Source organism: Ipomoea nil, unplaced genomic scaffold, assembly GCF_001879475.1.
Source record: "Ipomoea nil cultivar Tokyo-kokei standard unplaced genomic scaffold, Asagao_1.1 scaffold0117, whole genome shotgun sequence".
Taxonomy (NCBI): domain Eukaryota; kingdom Viridiplantae; phylum Streptophyta; class Magnoliopsida; order Solanales; family Convolvulaceae; genus Ipomoea; species Ipomoea nil.
This window is the reverse complement of record NW_017616545.1, coordinates 2576420-2591560: the sequence shown is the minus strand read 5'-3', so window position 1 is coordinate 2591560 and position 15141 is coordinate 2576420. Positions and strand designations below refer to the sequence as shown.

Genomic DNA, 15141 nt, shown 5'->3' with positions numbered 1-15141 from the left:
GCAAGACAAGGCCATATTGTCTCTCTTAATTTCGTCCCTTTCAGATGAGACAATGCGGTTCGCCATTGGTCGTTCTACTTCGCGGGAACTGTGGCTCACCATCGAACTATCTCTTGCTTATTCCTCGCGTTCTCAGGCGTTGCGGTTGTTCGGTGAGTTACAACCCCTTCGGCAGGGAGACTCTTCCATAACAGATTATATTGGTCGTGCACAACGTTTGGATGATGATCTAGCTCTTACCGGTCGTGATGTTAAGTTAGAAGATCAAAACTTGTACGTCTTTCGTGGCTTACGGTCTGAATTTCATACAGTTCCGCTTGTGGAGGTGGCAGATTTATTGGTATCGCAGGAATGGATCTGCGTTGACAATGGAGTCGGCGGTGTACCGCCGATTGCGATGGTCGCTGGCCGTGGAGGTCCGGTATCAGGCCGCGGTGGCCGTGGCGGTGCGATGCAACAACAAGGTCGCGGTCGAGGCTCGGGCGGCAGGCGTGGCCGTGGACGCGGGCGTGGCTCGGGCACGGGACCACGGTGCCAGATATGTGACAAACAAGGACACGGGGCCATCTCGTGTTGGTATCGTTTCTCAACCCCCCATCGGCACCGCAAGCGAATGTTGCTGTGTCTGGTGAGATTGGTGATCCTAGTGGTCCTCATGAGTGGTTCCTGGACACTGGCGCTACGAATCATGCTACGCCTGATTCATCCTTGATGACATCCGCGACAAGTTATGATGGCCCGGAAACTCTACGAGTCGGTAGTGGTACAGGTTTGCCTATTGTAAATGTTGGTTCCGCTTCGTTAGCTACTAATTCTAAGTATTTTAAGTTCTATGATGTTTTGCATCTCCTCTTCTTTACTGTCTGTTCAGTGCTTTGCGAAAGACAATAATTTTTTCTTTGAGTTTCACCCACTTTATTTCTATGTGAAGGATAATTTGACAAAGAAGGTTCTTTTTAAGGGGCATGCGTCTGGGGGTCTCTACAAGTGGCCTACGTCTTCTGTGTCTCCTGCTCATTTGTTGTTGCACGGTCCTCTTACGTTTGGCACATGCGACTGGGGCATCCTTATTCTAGAGTCTTGCGTCAAATTTTAGTGTCTCCGTCTGTTAGTAAATTCAATTCTAGTTGTCTTCCCAATGTTTGTCCGTCTTGTCAATTAGGAAAATCTTCTCGTTTTCCATTATCTCGTGTTGGAACTACTAGTATGCACCCTTTAGAATTAATTTATTCTGATATTTGGGGCCCTGCGCCGTTACTTTCTACGAATGGCTTTAAATATTTTGTGTTGTTTGTAGATGATTATACACGTTATATGTGGTATTATCCGATGCGTGCTAAATTTGAATTATATGCCATATTCGATAAGTTTCGGTCACTGGTTGAACGTTCCTTTTCTCGCAAGATTATTTCCTTTCAATCTGATTTAGGGGGAGAATATAAAAACATGGTTCCACTCTTTCTCCTCTAGGTATTCATCACATGAAAATCATGTGCGTATACTCACGAGCAGAATGGTCAAGTGGAACGCAGGCATCGTCATGTTGTTGAGACAGTTCTGTCTTTGATGGCTTAGGCATCTGTTCCTTCTCGTTTTTGGGGCTATGCGTTTGAGACTGCTGTTTATCCTATAAATAAAATGCCTACTCGTGTTTTGTCTGATTAGTCTCTGCATTTTCGTTTGCATCGTTCTCCCCCTTCCTACTCCTACTTGCTGGTGTTTGGGTGTTTGTGCTTTCCTGTCCTTCGTCCATATAATCGCAATAAACTCCAGTTTTGTTCGTCTCCCTGTGTATTTCTACGTTGTCCTCTGTCTTATCGTGGCTATCGTTGTTTGGACACTAACACTAACAAGGTTTTTATCTATCGCTACGTGCGTTTCGATGAAACTGTGTTTCCCTTTGTTTCTCATGTTGCATCGTAGGTTGCAAGACCATGTTCCGAACCTTGGGCTACTGCACCGATTGTGACGAGCCGAGGTAGTGGTGTCTCGGCCACGGCTGTTGATGACGTTCGGCAGTCTGATGAGCCCGTCTCAGCTTCTGGCGATGGTGACGATAACGGTCCCGAGCAGTCCGCATCGAGTGAGCGGACTGTCTCGGACAAGCAGGTTGAGCAGCGCAGCAGGCCGCGTGGACGTCCTCGGCGAGTCACTCCTCCTCCTCGGTCGCAAGCTATGAATACTCGTAGCTCGGGTCCGCATCAACATGTCACCTTAACCACTATTTCTACCATAGTGCCTAAGCCCACCTGTTACACTCAGGCAGTCAAATTTCCTGAGTGGCGTGATGCGATAGACGCAGAGTTCAATGCCTTGGTCCATAATCATACGTGGCGTCTTGTTCCGTTTCAACCAGGTATGAATGTTGTTGGTTGCAAATGGGTTTTCAGAACCAAACTAAAGGCCGATGGTTCAATAAAATGTCATAAAGCTAGGTTGGTGGCCAAGGGTTTTAAACAGGTTGCTAGAGAGCACTTTTTTGAGACCTTTAGTCCTGTGGTTAAGCCCACTACGGTACGCATTCTCTTATCTTTAGCTGTATCTCGTGGGTGGACTATTCGCCAGTTGGATATTCACAACGCCTTTTTAAATGGTGAGCTAGCTGAGACTGTTTATATGTGACAACCGCCTAGTTATGAGGACAAGTCATTAACTAATCACATGTGTTTGCTTCAAAAATCTCTATAAGGGCACAAACAGGCTCCGCGTGCTTGGTTCACAAGATTGCATGATTTTCTTGTCTCTGTGGGCTTCTCGCCTTAAAAGACGGATGTGTCTCTTTTTATCTATTCTCGTGACACTATTCATCTTTATTTCGTGGTGTATGTTGATGACATTTTGATTATGGGTTCTGACTCAGACCGTGTTACTACTCTTATTGATAAATTAGCACTGGAGTTTAAGGTTCGTGATATGGGTGTGCCTTCTTTCCTTTTGGGCATTGAAACTGTCCCGTTATCAGCCGGTACGCTTTTAACACAACAACGGTATATGAAGGATATCCTCAAACGTGCTGGCATGGTGGACTGCAAACCAGTAATCTCGCCCGTCTCTTCTGCGAAAATCACCGACGAATTAGTCGCTGTTCCCTATGCCGATTGTAACACCCCAGATTTTTAAGACATTTTAAGCTTATATAATAAAGGTAATATCTCATTACATCCTAAAGTATATCATAAGTGTACGGGGTGCTATGCCACACCTGGGCTAGAGAACCCAGGTGCACAGGCTGTCTAACTAATATCCATTGAAACACAATGCATAATATGGCGCGCAGGCCGAAAAGGGAAACTAATCTACTTTTACGTTCCAGTTCTAGCGCGCTCCAGTGCTCTAGTCCTCTGTGCCTGAAAGCCAAATATATCTGTTCAGCGAGAGATGCTGGTAACCCACTCCAACGCGTTGAAATACAATACATATAGAGATATATATAGATATACGGAAACCATTTTGAGCATGAAGATATATCCTACGAACTCTAGCTTTAAACCCGGGAATGACTCGACAGATAAGGCCAGACACAAGCAACAGTTATAACGGGCATATGCAGTTCACAACAGATAAGGCAGATAAGGCAAAGCATAAACAATGATCATGACCCAACATGAACAATCCCCAATATAAATCCCATAGTCACATCTCCCAAGACACTCGTAGTCACAACTCGTCCATGTCATAGCACATAACACACTTTGTTGGCGCCACAGGACCAATCGCATGCCCATACATGAGGGTCAGCGCATATAGCTCTGACACGGCCCCGCAGCACCCTGCCCCGTATCGCAACATGGAGGGGTCCATCGCAACCGACCGATGAACCGCAGCTCATCATAGTGCTTGATCGCAACCAAACAGTGGACCGCAGCCCAAGAGAATGTCATCTGACCGTATCCAGGAAAAAGGACGAACCGCAGCTCGTATAGAAACGTTTGATCGCAACCAAACGGTGGACCGCAGCCTAAGAGTATCAATCTGACCGCAGCCAGCTTCTGAACCGCAGCTTAGGATAACCAATCCGATCGCAACCGAATTGGGGTAACACACACACATAACACATAGCAAGCACATGCAACCCATATTACACATTGGGAAGGGGGAGAAAGCGCATAACAAAACCTATGCGTGATCAATCACATACTAAGAATAGTCCTAAGGGGTTCATACTCCTTCCACCTAGGTCAACGGGATACCAATTCAACTAGCATGCAATATAATAGACTCATAAACCTACGAACGGTACCCGAAACATCAAACTAGACATAGGCACGATAAACGGGGTCCGCTGGGACAGCACGGGGAACAGGGGAACATCAAACGGGGAAGCCGGGGTCCCAAAGTGGGATAATTTCCAGCGGGTAGCCGGTGGGTGGGGGGCCACCCGCCGGCTGCCCGCCGGTCTTTTACTGTTCTGGGCAGCGGGTCGCCGGCGGGCAGCTGCCCGCCCGTCGGCTACCCGCTGCCGGGCGGTGTTTCACGGCCGTGGGTAGGTGGCGGGTCCCCTACCCCCACTGACTCTTTTCATACAATTTACGCCCCAGGAACCGTTGTGGAACCCGAAACCATGCTTAGACACTTTACAACGCAATTAACGACAACACGTAGACAATTAACGAATCAAATACAAGAAACGAACGGCACATAACCTATCATGCTTTTCTAAATATAATCAACACCCAAACATGTGATTTCCCCACCCGATAATCCAAGAATAAGATCATACGATACAACCTAGGGTTCTAATCACTTTTATATCAACAAGAGTACGGTTCGTTTTCTAATTGCAAGATTCGGTAAGAATAACACATAAACATCAAGAGCATCACACAATTATCAAGAACAACACATAATCATCAAGAACTCCATATAATCATCAAAAATCTCCCCACATCAAGATTATCAAGATCCCTCATGGGATCATCACGTCAAACATCAATAATCATCATCATATCACGCCAATACACAATAATATGGGGGAAACCCTAAGGGGGTATCATAGCTATGAAAATAGGTTTTGTTGAGACATGGGTTACCTCTTAGCCTTAATTAATTCCTTGGCTATGAAGGATCTTTCTTTAAGCTTCCTTGCTTTCTTGATTTCTCCTAAGGGGATTCTTGGAGCTCTTTTGGGGTGGTGGGGCGTTAATCTTGTGGGGAGTTCTAGGTGCCTCTTAAGTCCCCTATTTATATATTTAGGAGTCATAATTAGGAACTAATATTATAGGCTTGCTAATTCTATTCCTTTTGGAACTAAGGATTGGGTTTAGGGGTTGGGTTTATATATGAGGGCCCATGGACTATGGTGGGCCTTTTTCCCTATTAATCATTATAATTTATTCTTTCTCTTGGGCTATTGATTAATTAATTAAATGGTTTTAGGGGTCGTAACACGGGGTGTTACACTCTCCCCCCCTTACAAGGGGCTTCGTCCCCGAAGCCCGGTGTTATAGTCCATCCTTTCACCCCTAGACACCTCGTAGCTCGGCCTCCTGATTAGGGTTGCGGCCTTACGTGTGTCTTGGCTTGGGGTAGGCTGAAATTTTGATGGAGTTGTGATAGAGAAGTTTTCGGTTGTACCTCGGTTTCCTGCGCTGGAACTGGATGCACCGCGGGTGCCCAAGGCGGCCTCGTGTGGTGCGAATCAAGGATGAGAACCCTTCTTCCATGATTAGATTCTGCCGGTCGAGCTGTGCAAGTATGCGTTTGTTGACCGAACCCTCGTCTTGTCCCCTCGGGTTCCCTCCTGGCTGTGGGTGCACTGACGAGTTAGGCCCGTCTTCCTCCTCTTGTCCCTCATTTCCCTCCGTACCTCCGCAATCTTGCATGGCTCGCTTGAGCTTTTTGTTGGAGATGTCCAATCGATCAACCAATTCCCTACGTTCCTCCTCGGGTTTTTGGCAAATTTCCTCGAGGGTGAGATAGTGTCCTCCTTCGGTGTAGTAGATGTCATTGCGGCGGAGGTTTTGGGCATTGAAAACCATGCCATTGGCGGTTTTGACCTTGGTGTGGCTTAGGTCTACCCCCTTTTTTCTCCATGATCCAACTTAGGATCATCCCGTAGGGTAGGCTAGGCCGGTTGTTTGTCTTGCAGAACTCTATGTGCTTTAGCATGAGTGCCGGCAGGTTGAACTTGATTTTATGTTTTAGGAGATACGCAAAGGTGCACTCCAAGCTCCCCACATCCTTGCTCTTGTTATTGGTGGGCAAGAGGCTATCGGTTACAATCATAACCAATATCTTTTGCTCCGCCGATAGCCACTTTCGGTTTGGTCGAGTGGCCGAGGTGAACCCGTCCTCTTTCCCGAGTAAGTACCCGAGATAGTCCTTGTATCCCGTAGTTTGGGTATCAATCCACCCCTTCCGGTCATAGTCAGACACACCCGTGGTGGTCAATTTCAAGAGTTTAGCCAACTGGCCTTCGGAAAGCACAATTTCCTTGCCACGGACCTTGGTGGCGATTTCTATCTTCTCACCCCGTTTGGTGGCCACAAGGTGTTGATAGAACTCCTTCACCAACTCGGGGTATGTATCCCCTTTGATGGTGAGGTATGCATCTAGGAGCCCTTGGTGTTTAAGCATATCGACCAATTCCGGAGAGAATTGGTCGGGTTCAAGACTTTTACCTCCGATCATGGTGTAATCGGCGTTGTTCCATTCCGGGGTGCGGATTCCGAGGGGCTTTTTCGGCATCGTGAATCTCTCTTTGGCGGTGAGAAATTCCGGCAAAATTTCCGGCAGCCTTCCGATGAACCTCCGGCGAACTTTTCCGGCGAGACGACGGGGCTCCGGCGTGTCCTTCCTGGTGGCCGAGCGTGCGGCGATTCGTGGTGCTCCGGTGGAGGATCGGTGATGGGAGGCGACGGCCTTGGCGAGGGAGAGAGGCGGCTTCGGGGTGGTGCGCAGCGAGACAACGGGCGGTGGCCGGGCGGTCTTCGGGTGAGGGCGGCTGGGTGCTGTTGCGGTGGTGCAGCGGCGCGGACTGGCGGGAGGCGGTCGGACGGCGGCGGCGTTCGTGCGGCGGTGGCGTCGAGTGGTTTGAGGGTGGTTGCTACGGTGGACCGGGGGGTTGTGTGGAAGAGAGAAGGAGAGGAGTGGGGAAGAAGAAGGGGAGGAAAAAGGAGGAGAAGGTTTTTTGATTTGGGGTTTTTTTTTGTGGGTTTTAGGAACTTGGGGGGTTTAACAAGGGAGTATCCCCTTAAGGTTTCATGAAACACTCATGGGCTAGCAGTTGAGGCTTTAACTTGTAGAGTGGAAGTCGAAAGTTCCATTCCTAATAATAACATTTAAGTATTTCTTGATGGTGTGGTTTTTGTCTTTTTCCTTGTTTCGTCCTTTAGTGGAGGGAAGGTTGGGTTGATAGTATAACTTGTGTTTTACCTTTGTAGTGGAAATTGGAATTTGATCAAAAATCTTTATTCATAATAATTCCGAAATAGCTAAGCTAAGTAAGTGGTCTTTATGACAAAAGAGGGGGGGGGGGGGGGTGGTTACAAGGGGGTGTGACGGCTTATCCTAGACAGTATTCGTTTACTTGGTTTTCTTCTGCGGGGTCCGTATGGTCCTCGTCTTCCGGGATTGGGTTTCCCTCCCCGAGGTCCTCCTCGTTCCCGAGGTTGGCTTGAGTGTGGCTCATGACAAATACTTTCCCGGGAGCGCCGTAACTCCCTTGATGATCGGTGCCCCCGTGTGGACCCACGGTGGCGGGGCGTGGTCTTTGGGGTCGAGTGCACTGGAAGGCCTTGTGTCCTTCCTCTCCGCAGTTGAAGCATCGCCAGGGATTGCCCGCGCAATCCTTGCCCCTGTGGCTTTTGTTGCATCTCGGGCAAGGGAAGCTTCTTGGATTAGCTTCGTTGTTTCCTAGGGGCGGTCTTTGGTTGGTCGGGTTGTTCGTCCTTGTGCCGGTGTCGTTTCTCATTCTTTTCACTGGCGGTGCCCCACTTCCGGTGTTTCTTCTTCTTATTTGTTCCTGAACTCCGCGTTGGAGTAGTTGGATTCGATAGAGATTCGCGGCACTGGAGTAAGCTTCGTTGAGGGTCCGAGGCCTGCTTACCACTAGCGCCTTCCGAGCTTCGAAGTTGAGGCCCGACACGAATCTCTCTATCTTGGTTACCTCGGTGGGGACTAGCTCTGGTGCGAAGCGTGCCAGCTCGAGGAATCGTTTATGGTATTCTACGACGGTGGTCGTTCCTTGTTTTAGATGAAGGAACTCTTCGTACATGGATGCCTTTACGTGGGTTGGGTAGAATCTCTCTCGTAGTCGTGTCTTGAGGTTCTCCCAATTGAACCCCGGTTCTTGTTGGTAAGTGGGTCCCTCGTGGATCCACCAGAGATCGGCCTCGTGCCCGAAGTAGAACGAGGCTATCTCTACGCGGCGTTCCTCTGGGCATTCTAATACCCCAAAAATCTTGTCAAGGGTTCGGATCCATTCTTCTAGGACCGCGGGATCATCTTCTCCCGAAAACGTGGGTGGTCGGTGATTTGAAACTTGTCGGGCGACGTCTGAGTTTGCGTTTGATGGAGGTGGTGGGGGCCTGTTGTTGCGAAGGGCCGCGTCACTTAGTGCCTGTGCGACTTGTGTCAGTTGTCGTAGGGTTTGGGTCAAGGGGTCGTCTGTGGCGGGCTCTGGAGTTCTAGATTGCCTTCTGTTCGGTGCCATGCTATCGTCTTTCTGGTTAGTGTTTATAAGAACGTTAAATTAGAGTCTGACGCACTTCTTATGAAGTGATAAGTGGGGAAGGGTTTTAGAATGAGGAAGGGTAAAGTGTAGGGAAGTTAGGTGTAGGTTTCACAATCTCACCGCGTGTCTTAAGATTCCTGAGTCCTATGTTCCTAGGTACCTAGAGTTCAAGCCTAATGTCCTAAAGTCCGGTCTTAAGAGTCTTTTCCTAGGGTCAAACTTAGGCTCTGATACCAACTGTAACACCCCAGATTTTTAAGACATTTTAAGCTTATATAATAAAGGTAATATCTCATTACATCCCAAAGTATATCATAAGTGTACGGGGTGCTATGCCACACCTGGGCTAGAGAACCCAGGTGCATAGGCTGTCTAACTAATATCCATTGAAACACAATGCATAATATGGCGCGCAGGCCGAAAAGGGAAACTAATCTACTTTTACGTTCCAGTTCTAGCGCGCTCCAGTGCTCTAGTCCTCTGTGCCTGAAAGCCAAATATATCTGTTCAGCGAGATATGCTGGTAACCCACTCCAACGCGTTGAAATACAATACATATAGAGATATATATAGATATACGGAAACCATTTTGAGCATGAAGATATATCCTACGAACTCTAGCTTTAAAACCGGGAATGACTCGACAGATAAGACCAGACACAAGCAACAGTTATAACGGGCATATGCAGTTCACAACAGATAAGGCAAAGCATAAACAATGATCATGACCCAACATGAACAATTCCCAATATAAATCCCATAGTCACATCTCCCAAGACACTCGTAGTCACAACTCGTCCATGTCACAGCACATAACACACTTTGTTGGCGCCACAGGACCAATCGCATGCCCATACATGAGGGTCAGCGCATATAGCTCTGACACGGCCCCGCAGCACCCTGCCCCGTATCGCAACACGGAGGGGTCGATCGCAACCGACCGAAGAACCACAGCTCATCATAGTGTTTGATCGCAACCAAACAGTGGACCGCAACCCAAGAGAATGTCATCTGACCGCAGCTAGGAAAAAGGACGAACCGCAGCTCGTATAGAAACGTTTGATCGCAACCAAACGGTGGACCGCAGCCCAAGAGTATCAATCTGACCGCAGCCAGCTTCTGAACCGCAGCGCAGGATAACCAATCCGATCGCAACCGAATTGGGGTAACACACACACATAACACATAGCAAGCACATGCAACCCATATTACACATTGGGAAGGGGGAGAAAGCGCATAACAAAACCTATGCGTGATCCATCACATACTAAGAATAGGCCTAAGGGGTTCATACTCCTTCCACCTAGGTCAACGGGATACCAATTCAACTAGCATGCAATATAATAGACTCATAAACCTACGAACGGTACCCGAAACATCAAACTAGACATAGGCACGATAAACGGGGTCCGCTGGGACACCACGGGGAACGGGGGAACATCAAACGGTGAAGCTGGGGTCCCAAAGTGGGATAATTTCCTGCAGGTAGCCGGTGGGTGGGGGGCCACCCGCCGGTCTTTTACTGTTCCGGGTAGCGGGTCGCCGGCGGGCAGCTGCCCGCCCGTCGGCTACCCGCTGCCGGGCGGTGTTTCACGGCCGTGGGTAGGTGGCGGGTCCCCTACCCCCCACTGACTCTTTTCACACACTTTACGCCCCAGGAACCGTTGTGGAACCCGAAACCATGCTTAGACACTTTACAACGCAATTAACGACAACAAGTAGACAATTAACGAATCAAATACAAGAAACAAACGACACATAACCTATCATGCTTTTCTAAATATAATCAACACCCAAACATGCGATTTCCCCACCCGATAATCCAAGAATAAGATCATACGATACAACCTAGGGTTCTAATCACTTTTATATCAACAAGAATACGGTTCGTCTTCTAATTGCAAGATTCGGTAAGAATAACACATAAACATCAAGAGCATCACACAATTATCAAAACAACACATAATCATCAAGAACTCCATATAATCATCAAGAATCTCCCCATATCAAGATTATCAAGATCCCTCATGGGATCATCACGTCAAATATCAATAATCATCATCATATCACGCCAATACACAATAATATGGGGGAAAACCTAAGGGGGAATCATAGCTATGAAAATAGGTTTTGTTGAGACATGGGTTACCTCTTAGCCTTAATTAATTCCTTAGCTATGAAGGATCTTTCTTTAAGCTTCCTTGCTTTTTTGATTTCTCCTAAGGGGATTCTTGGAGCTCTTTTGGGGTGGTGGAGCGTTAATCTTGTGGGGAGTTCTAGGTGCCTCTTAAGTCCCCTATTTATATATTTAGGAGTCCTAATTAGGAACTAATATTATAGGCTTGCTAATTCTATTCCTTTTGGAACTAAGGATTGGGTTTAGGGGTTGGGTTTATATATGAGGGCCCATGGACTATGGTGGGCCTTTTTCCCTAATTAATCATTATAATTTATTATTTCTCTTGGGCTATTGATTAATTAATTAAATGGTTTTAGGGGTCGTAACACGGGGTGTTACACCGATCCTACACAGTATAGGAGTCTTGCAGGTGCTCTCTAGTATCTTATGATAACTCGCCCTGATTTATCTTATGCTGTTAATCTCTTTGTCAGCACAAGCATGCGCCCACTACTACGGACTGGGCCTCTCTTAAAAGAGTCATGCGGTATGCTAAGGGCACCCTGAATCTTGGTCTGCAAATTTCTCGGTCTACATCTATGGATATTCACACCTATTCGGACTCATATTGGGCTGGCGATCCAAATGATCGCAAGTATACTAGTGTCTTTGCTGTGTTCCTGGGTAGTAATCTTATATCTTGGGTATGTCAGAAGCAACAGACTGTGGCACGTTCTTCAACTGAAGCAGAATACAAGGGACTAGCTGATGTATCTGCAGAGGTTACATCGCTTGTTTCCCTGTTAAACGAAATCAGCATCCCTCCTGCATCTCCTCCTCGAATATGGTGTTAAATAGCCTAGGCATACAACCGAACCACCACAATTTATGAGTAGTTATTGGACCTATTCTAATCCTACAAAGCAAGAAGAAATAATCCATACAATAGATTAAAACATACGTAAATATATTATGTCTTCTTACTACTTACTTATGTGCCAATCCAGTGTTTCATGCCCACACGAAGCACATTGAGATTGACTATCATTTTGTTCGTGATAAAGTAGCTATTAAGGGGTTAGATGTGCACTTTATTTCAACCAAGGATCAACTAGCGGATATCTTTACAAAGTCTCTTTCGTCTCTTCATTTTAATTCTCTCCGTGACAAGCTCAATGTTTTGGCTAGTCAACCTTGTGCTTGAGGGGGAGTATTAGGACTATATTATTCATATTAGACAAGGACAATATTATTCGTGTTAGACTAGGACTCTATCTAGTATGTATATATTCGCTCTCTGTACTCTCAGACATTATTACTGAACACAACACTTTTACATACACTCTCATCATTATATAGGGTATTTCTATAATTTGAATGCTTACGTCATTTCTATTTCTAAAACGAACCAAAACCTAAATACAATTCTTAAAACATATTCATTCCAAGAACAAAACAATGGAATATATATAATTCATGTTCTGTATCTTGATTTTCGATTCCCTATTGGATATTATTCTTCTTCCTCCAAACTCAATTACGTAAACCAAAGGCTACTTTGTGTGGAATATTTTTTCCATTTCCATTTTGTATACTTCATACCTTTTCTACATTAAAAACAAATAGACCGAATTGTCTAAATGGATTTTTTTTTTTTGTAGGCCCATCCAATTTCCTCTATCTCCAAATTTCTAACCCTAACCCTTTATATACTCGTTACCATTTCCCCCATCTACCATCCCGGCCTCCCCCTCCCCCTCTCTCTCTCTAAGCACCAAAATCCTCTCCCAGTTTAATCTTCTCTCTCGCTCTCAATATCTCTTAACTCTCGTCTCTCGATTGAAAAACAAGGTTTCCTTCAATCGTCACTGAAACTCCTTAGATTGAGAAGGTAATCTCTAGTCTCATCCCCTTTGCTAGCTATAAGACTTGATTTTTTTTTTTTGTTTTGTTTTTTGTTTTTTTTTGTTTTGTTTTGTTTTGTTTTTTTTTTTTTTGTTTTGCTTCTTTTTTTATTTTGTTTTTATTTTTCCAAGTGTAGATGTATGTTGTCCATTTGAACAACCAACAAAAAAAATATTGTTTTTTGTAAAGAAATTGAAACGGGGAAAATATGGACAAATTTATTTTGAAACATATTTTATTGAATACATTTTCTATTTTTTCTAAATTTTTGATACTTAATACACCCGTATTTACAAACGCGTCCCCAATTAAATACGAGGAAGAGAAAAAAAACACTACTAAAATTCAAATAGCTTTTGCGCTATTTTGATACAATTCTCTCTCTCTCTCTATCTATCTCTATCTCTATCTTTCTCTCTATATCTCTCTTTATATATATACTTCTAAAAAAATTTCAAGTTTTCATTTTCATTAGAAAGCTATTAAATCTGTTCAAATCTATTTATTTATCAATTTATAAAATATGAAACTAATAGACATTAAATTTTTTTCTTCATAAAGCAATAAATATGTAGTGACAATTGATAAAAGTATCAAGTAATATTGTAACTATGTAGGTTGTTATGGCCTTGTGGTTTGGTAGATGGGATAAAGTTAGAAATGACAGTAAAACAAGTAAAAGAAATATGAATGTGATAAATTGGATGATGGGATGATGGAAAGTCAGTAGAGATAGTGGCAAATAGCTACGTGGGAATAATTTTATTTTTTAAAATTCTTATTAGCAGTTAATTAAAAATTAAATATTCAGAATGTGATAAATGGGATGAGGGATAGTAAGTAGAGATAGTGGTGTGGAATGTAGTTCTTGATTGTTAAAAAAAAAAAAGAGTAGAGATAGTGGCAAATAGCTACGTGGGAATAATTTTATTTTTTAAAATTCTTATTAGCAGTTAATTAAAAATTAAATATTCATTTATTCTCATAGATAATTAATTTTTTTTGAGTACTTATAGATAATTAGTTAAAAACAAAATAAATTAATTCTATAATAATATACATACTGAAATTAATCAATGATGTAACACTAGCAATATTTATTGGAATGTTTTTGTAATTTGTATGGCTTTTATTACTTTTGTACTGACATTCAAATTTCTTATGGATAATGTGAATGATATTAGATAATAATTACATTCAAATTTCAAATTTCTTATTCATTTTGTACTGACATTCATATTTTTTAAGGATATGAGTTTGGTATAAATATATAATTAATTTTTATTTCTATTTTCTGATAACAAAAGCTAAGTTTAATCTAAGGCACACAAATAAGATGTCATTCCCTACTCCTAAGCAAAAGCGCCATATGCCACAACCAAATTTGAATCATGATATTATCACAAAAATCCTTAAAAGGCTGTCTGTGAAGTCTCTGCTGCAATTTAGGTGTGTTTCAAAAGCTTGGCGTGATTTAATCTCATCTCCAGAATTTGTCAAATTGCACCTACATTTTCAATCGAAAAAAGATAATTAGGTCATGACTTATAGCACCGCAAATTGGATTAACAAGCAATCATCATTTCGCAAGTTTATTACATATGACCGCTTGGTCTTAATCCCTGAAGGTGGTTTGGAATTGTTGGGTTCTTGTAATGGGCTCCTTTGCTTTCGTGCTAAACCGTATAGAATAGTCATTTGGAACCCATCATAAAATGGAAACATCAAGACAATCCCAGATGTCTGGCAGTTGGGCAACATCAGCATTTTTGGATTTGTGTACGATGAGTGTAATGATGACTATAAGGTTGTTTATGCTTATTATGATGACAATGGTGATGAGACTGCAGTCTTGGTTTATACTTTTAAGCATGGGTCATGGAAAAGAAGTGAAAGAGGATTTACCAGTGCGTTTGTTCATCCAAGAATTGCTGTGTTTGTGAGTGGTAGTCTCAACTGGTGCAACAACAACTTACATGAAAGTGACTGGAATTGGGATATAATTTCTTTTAACTTAACCACTGAAACTGCCAAACCTATGGCATTACCCAGCCATGAACATGCGGCCGCTATTTGTATAAGTGAATCAAGAGGATTGCTTTTTGCAGGTTTTCATCACAAACGTCAAATGGAAGTTTGGGTGATGAATGAGTATGGAGTTGAAGAATCTTGGACTAAACTAGTATGCACTTCAAACTTACCAGTTCATCATCCAGTTTCCCGGGGTTTCGAGAACACTACAAACATGGCTATATGTAATGCTAAACTTGCAATCGCACATTTTTCTGAAAATGGGGATATTCTAATGATGGTTGGACATCAGCTAAAGCTCCATAGGCCTAATGCTAAAGGGGGAAAGAATTTTAATATCCCCTATGGTCTTGGTTATATGGTAACTAGTTACGTGGAGACCCTTGTTTCCCCGGCCATGATTGGTCTGTAA

General features: G+C 44.0%; 2 protein-coding genes across 2 annotated transcripts; both read left to right on the top strand.

Annotated features, from left to right (window-relative positions):
• The first annotated feature begins 2844 nt into the window (after positions 1 to 2844).
• Positions 2845 to 11647, top strand: LOC109166293 (uncharacterized mitochondrial protein AtMg00810-like). Its single transcript, XM_019315280.1, has 2 exons — positions 2845 to 3036; positions 11288 to 11647. Exons 1-2 carry the CDS (start codon positions 2845 to 2847, stop codon positions 11645 to 11647), a joined length of 552 nt encoding a protein of 183 aa, XP_019170825.1.
• Positions 11648 to 14238: 2591 nt separating this feature from the next.
• On the top strand, positions 14239 to 15141 carry LOC109166220 (F-box/kelch-repeat protein At3g23880-like). The gene is made up of 2 exons (XM_019315165.1): positions 14239 to 14310; positions 14428 to 15141. The coding sequence occupies exons 1-2, from the start codon at positions 14239 to 14241 to the stop codon at positions 15139 to 15141; spliced, it is 786 nt and encodes a 261-aa protein (XP_019170710.1).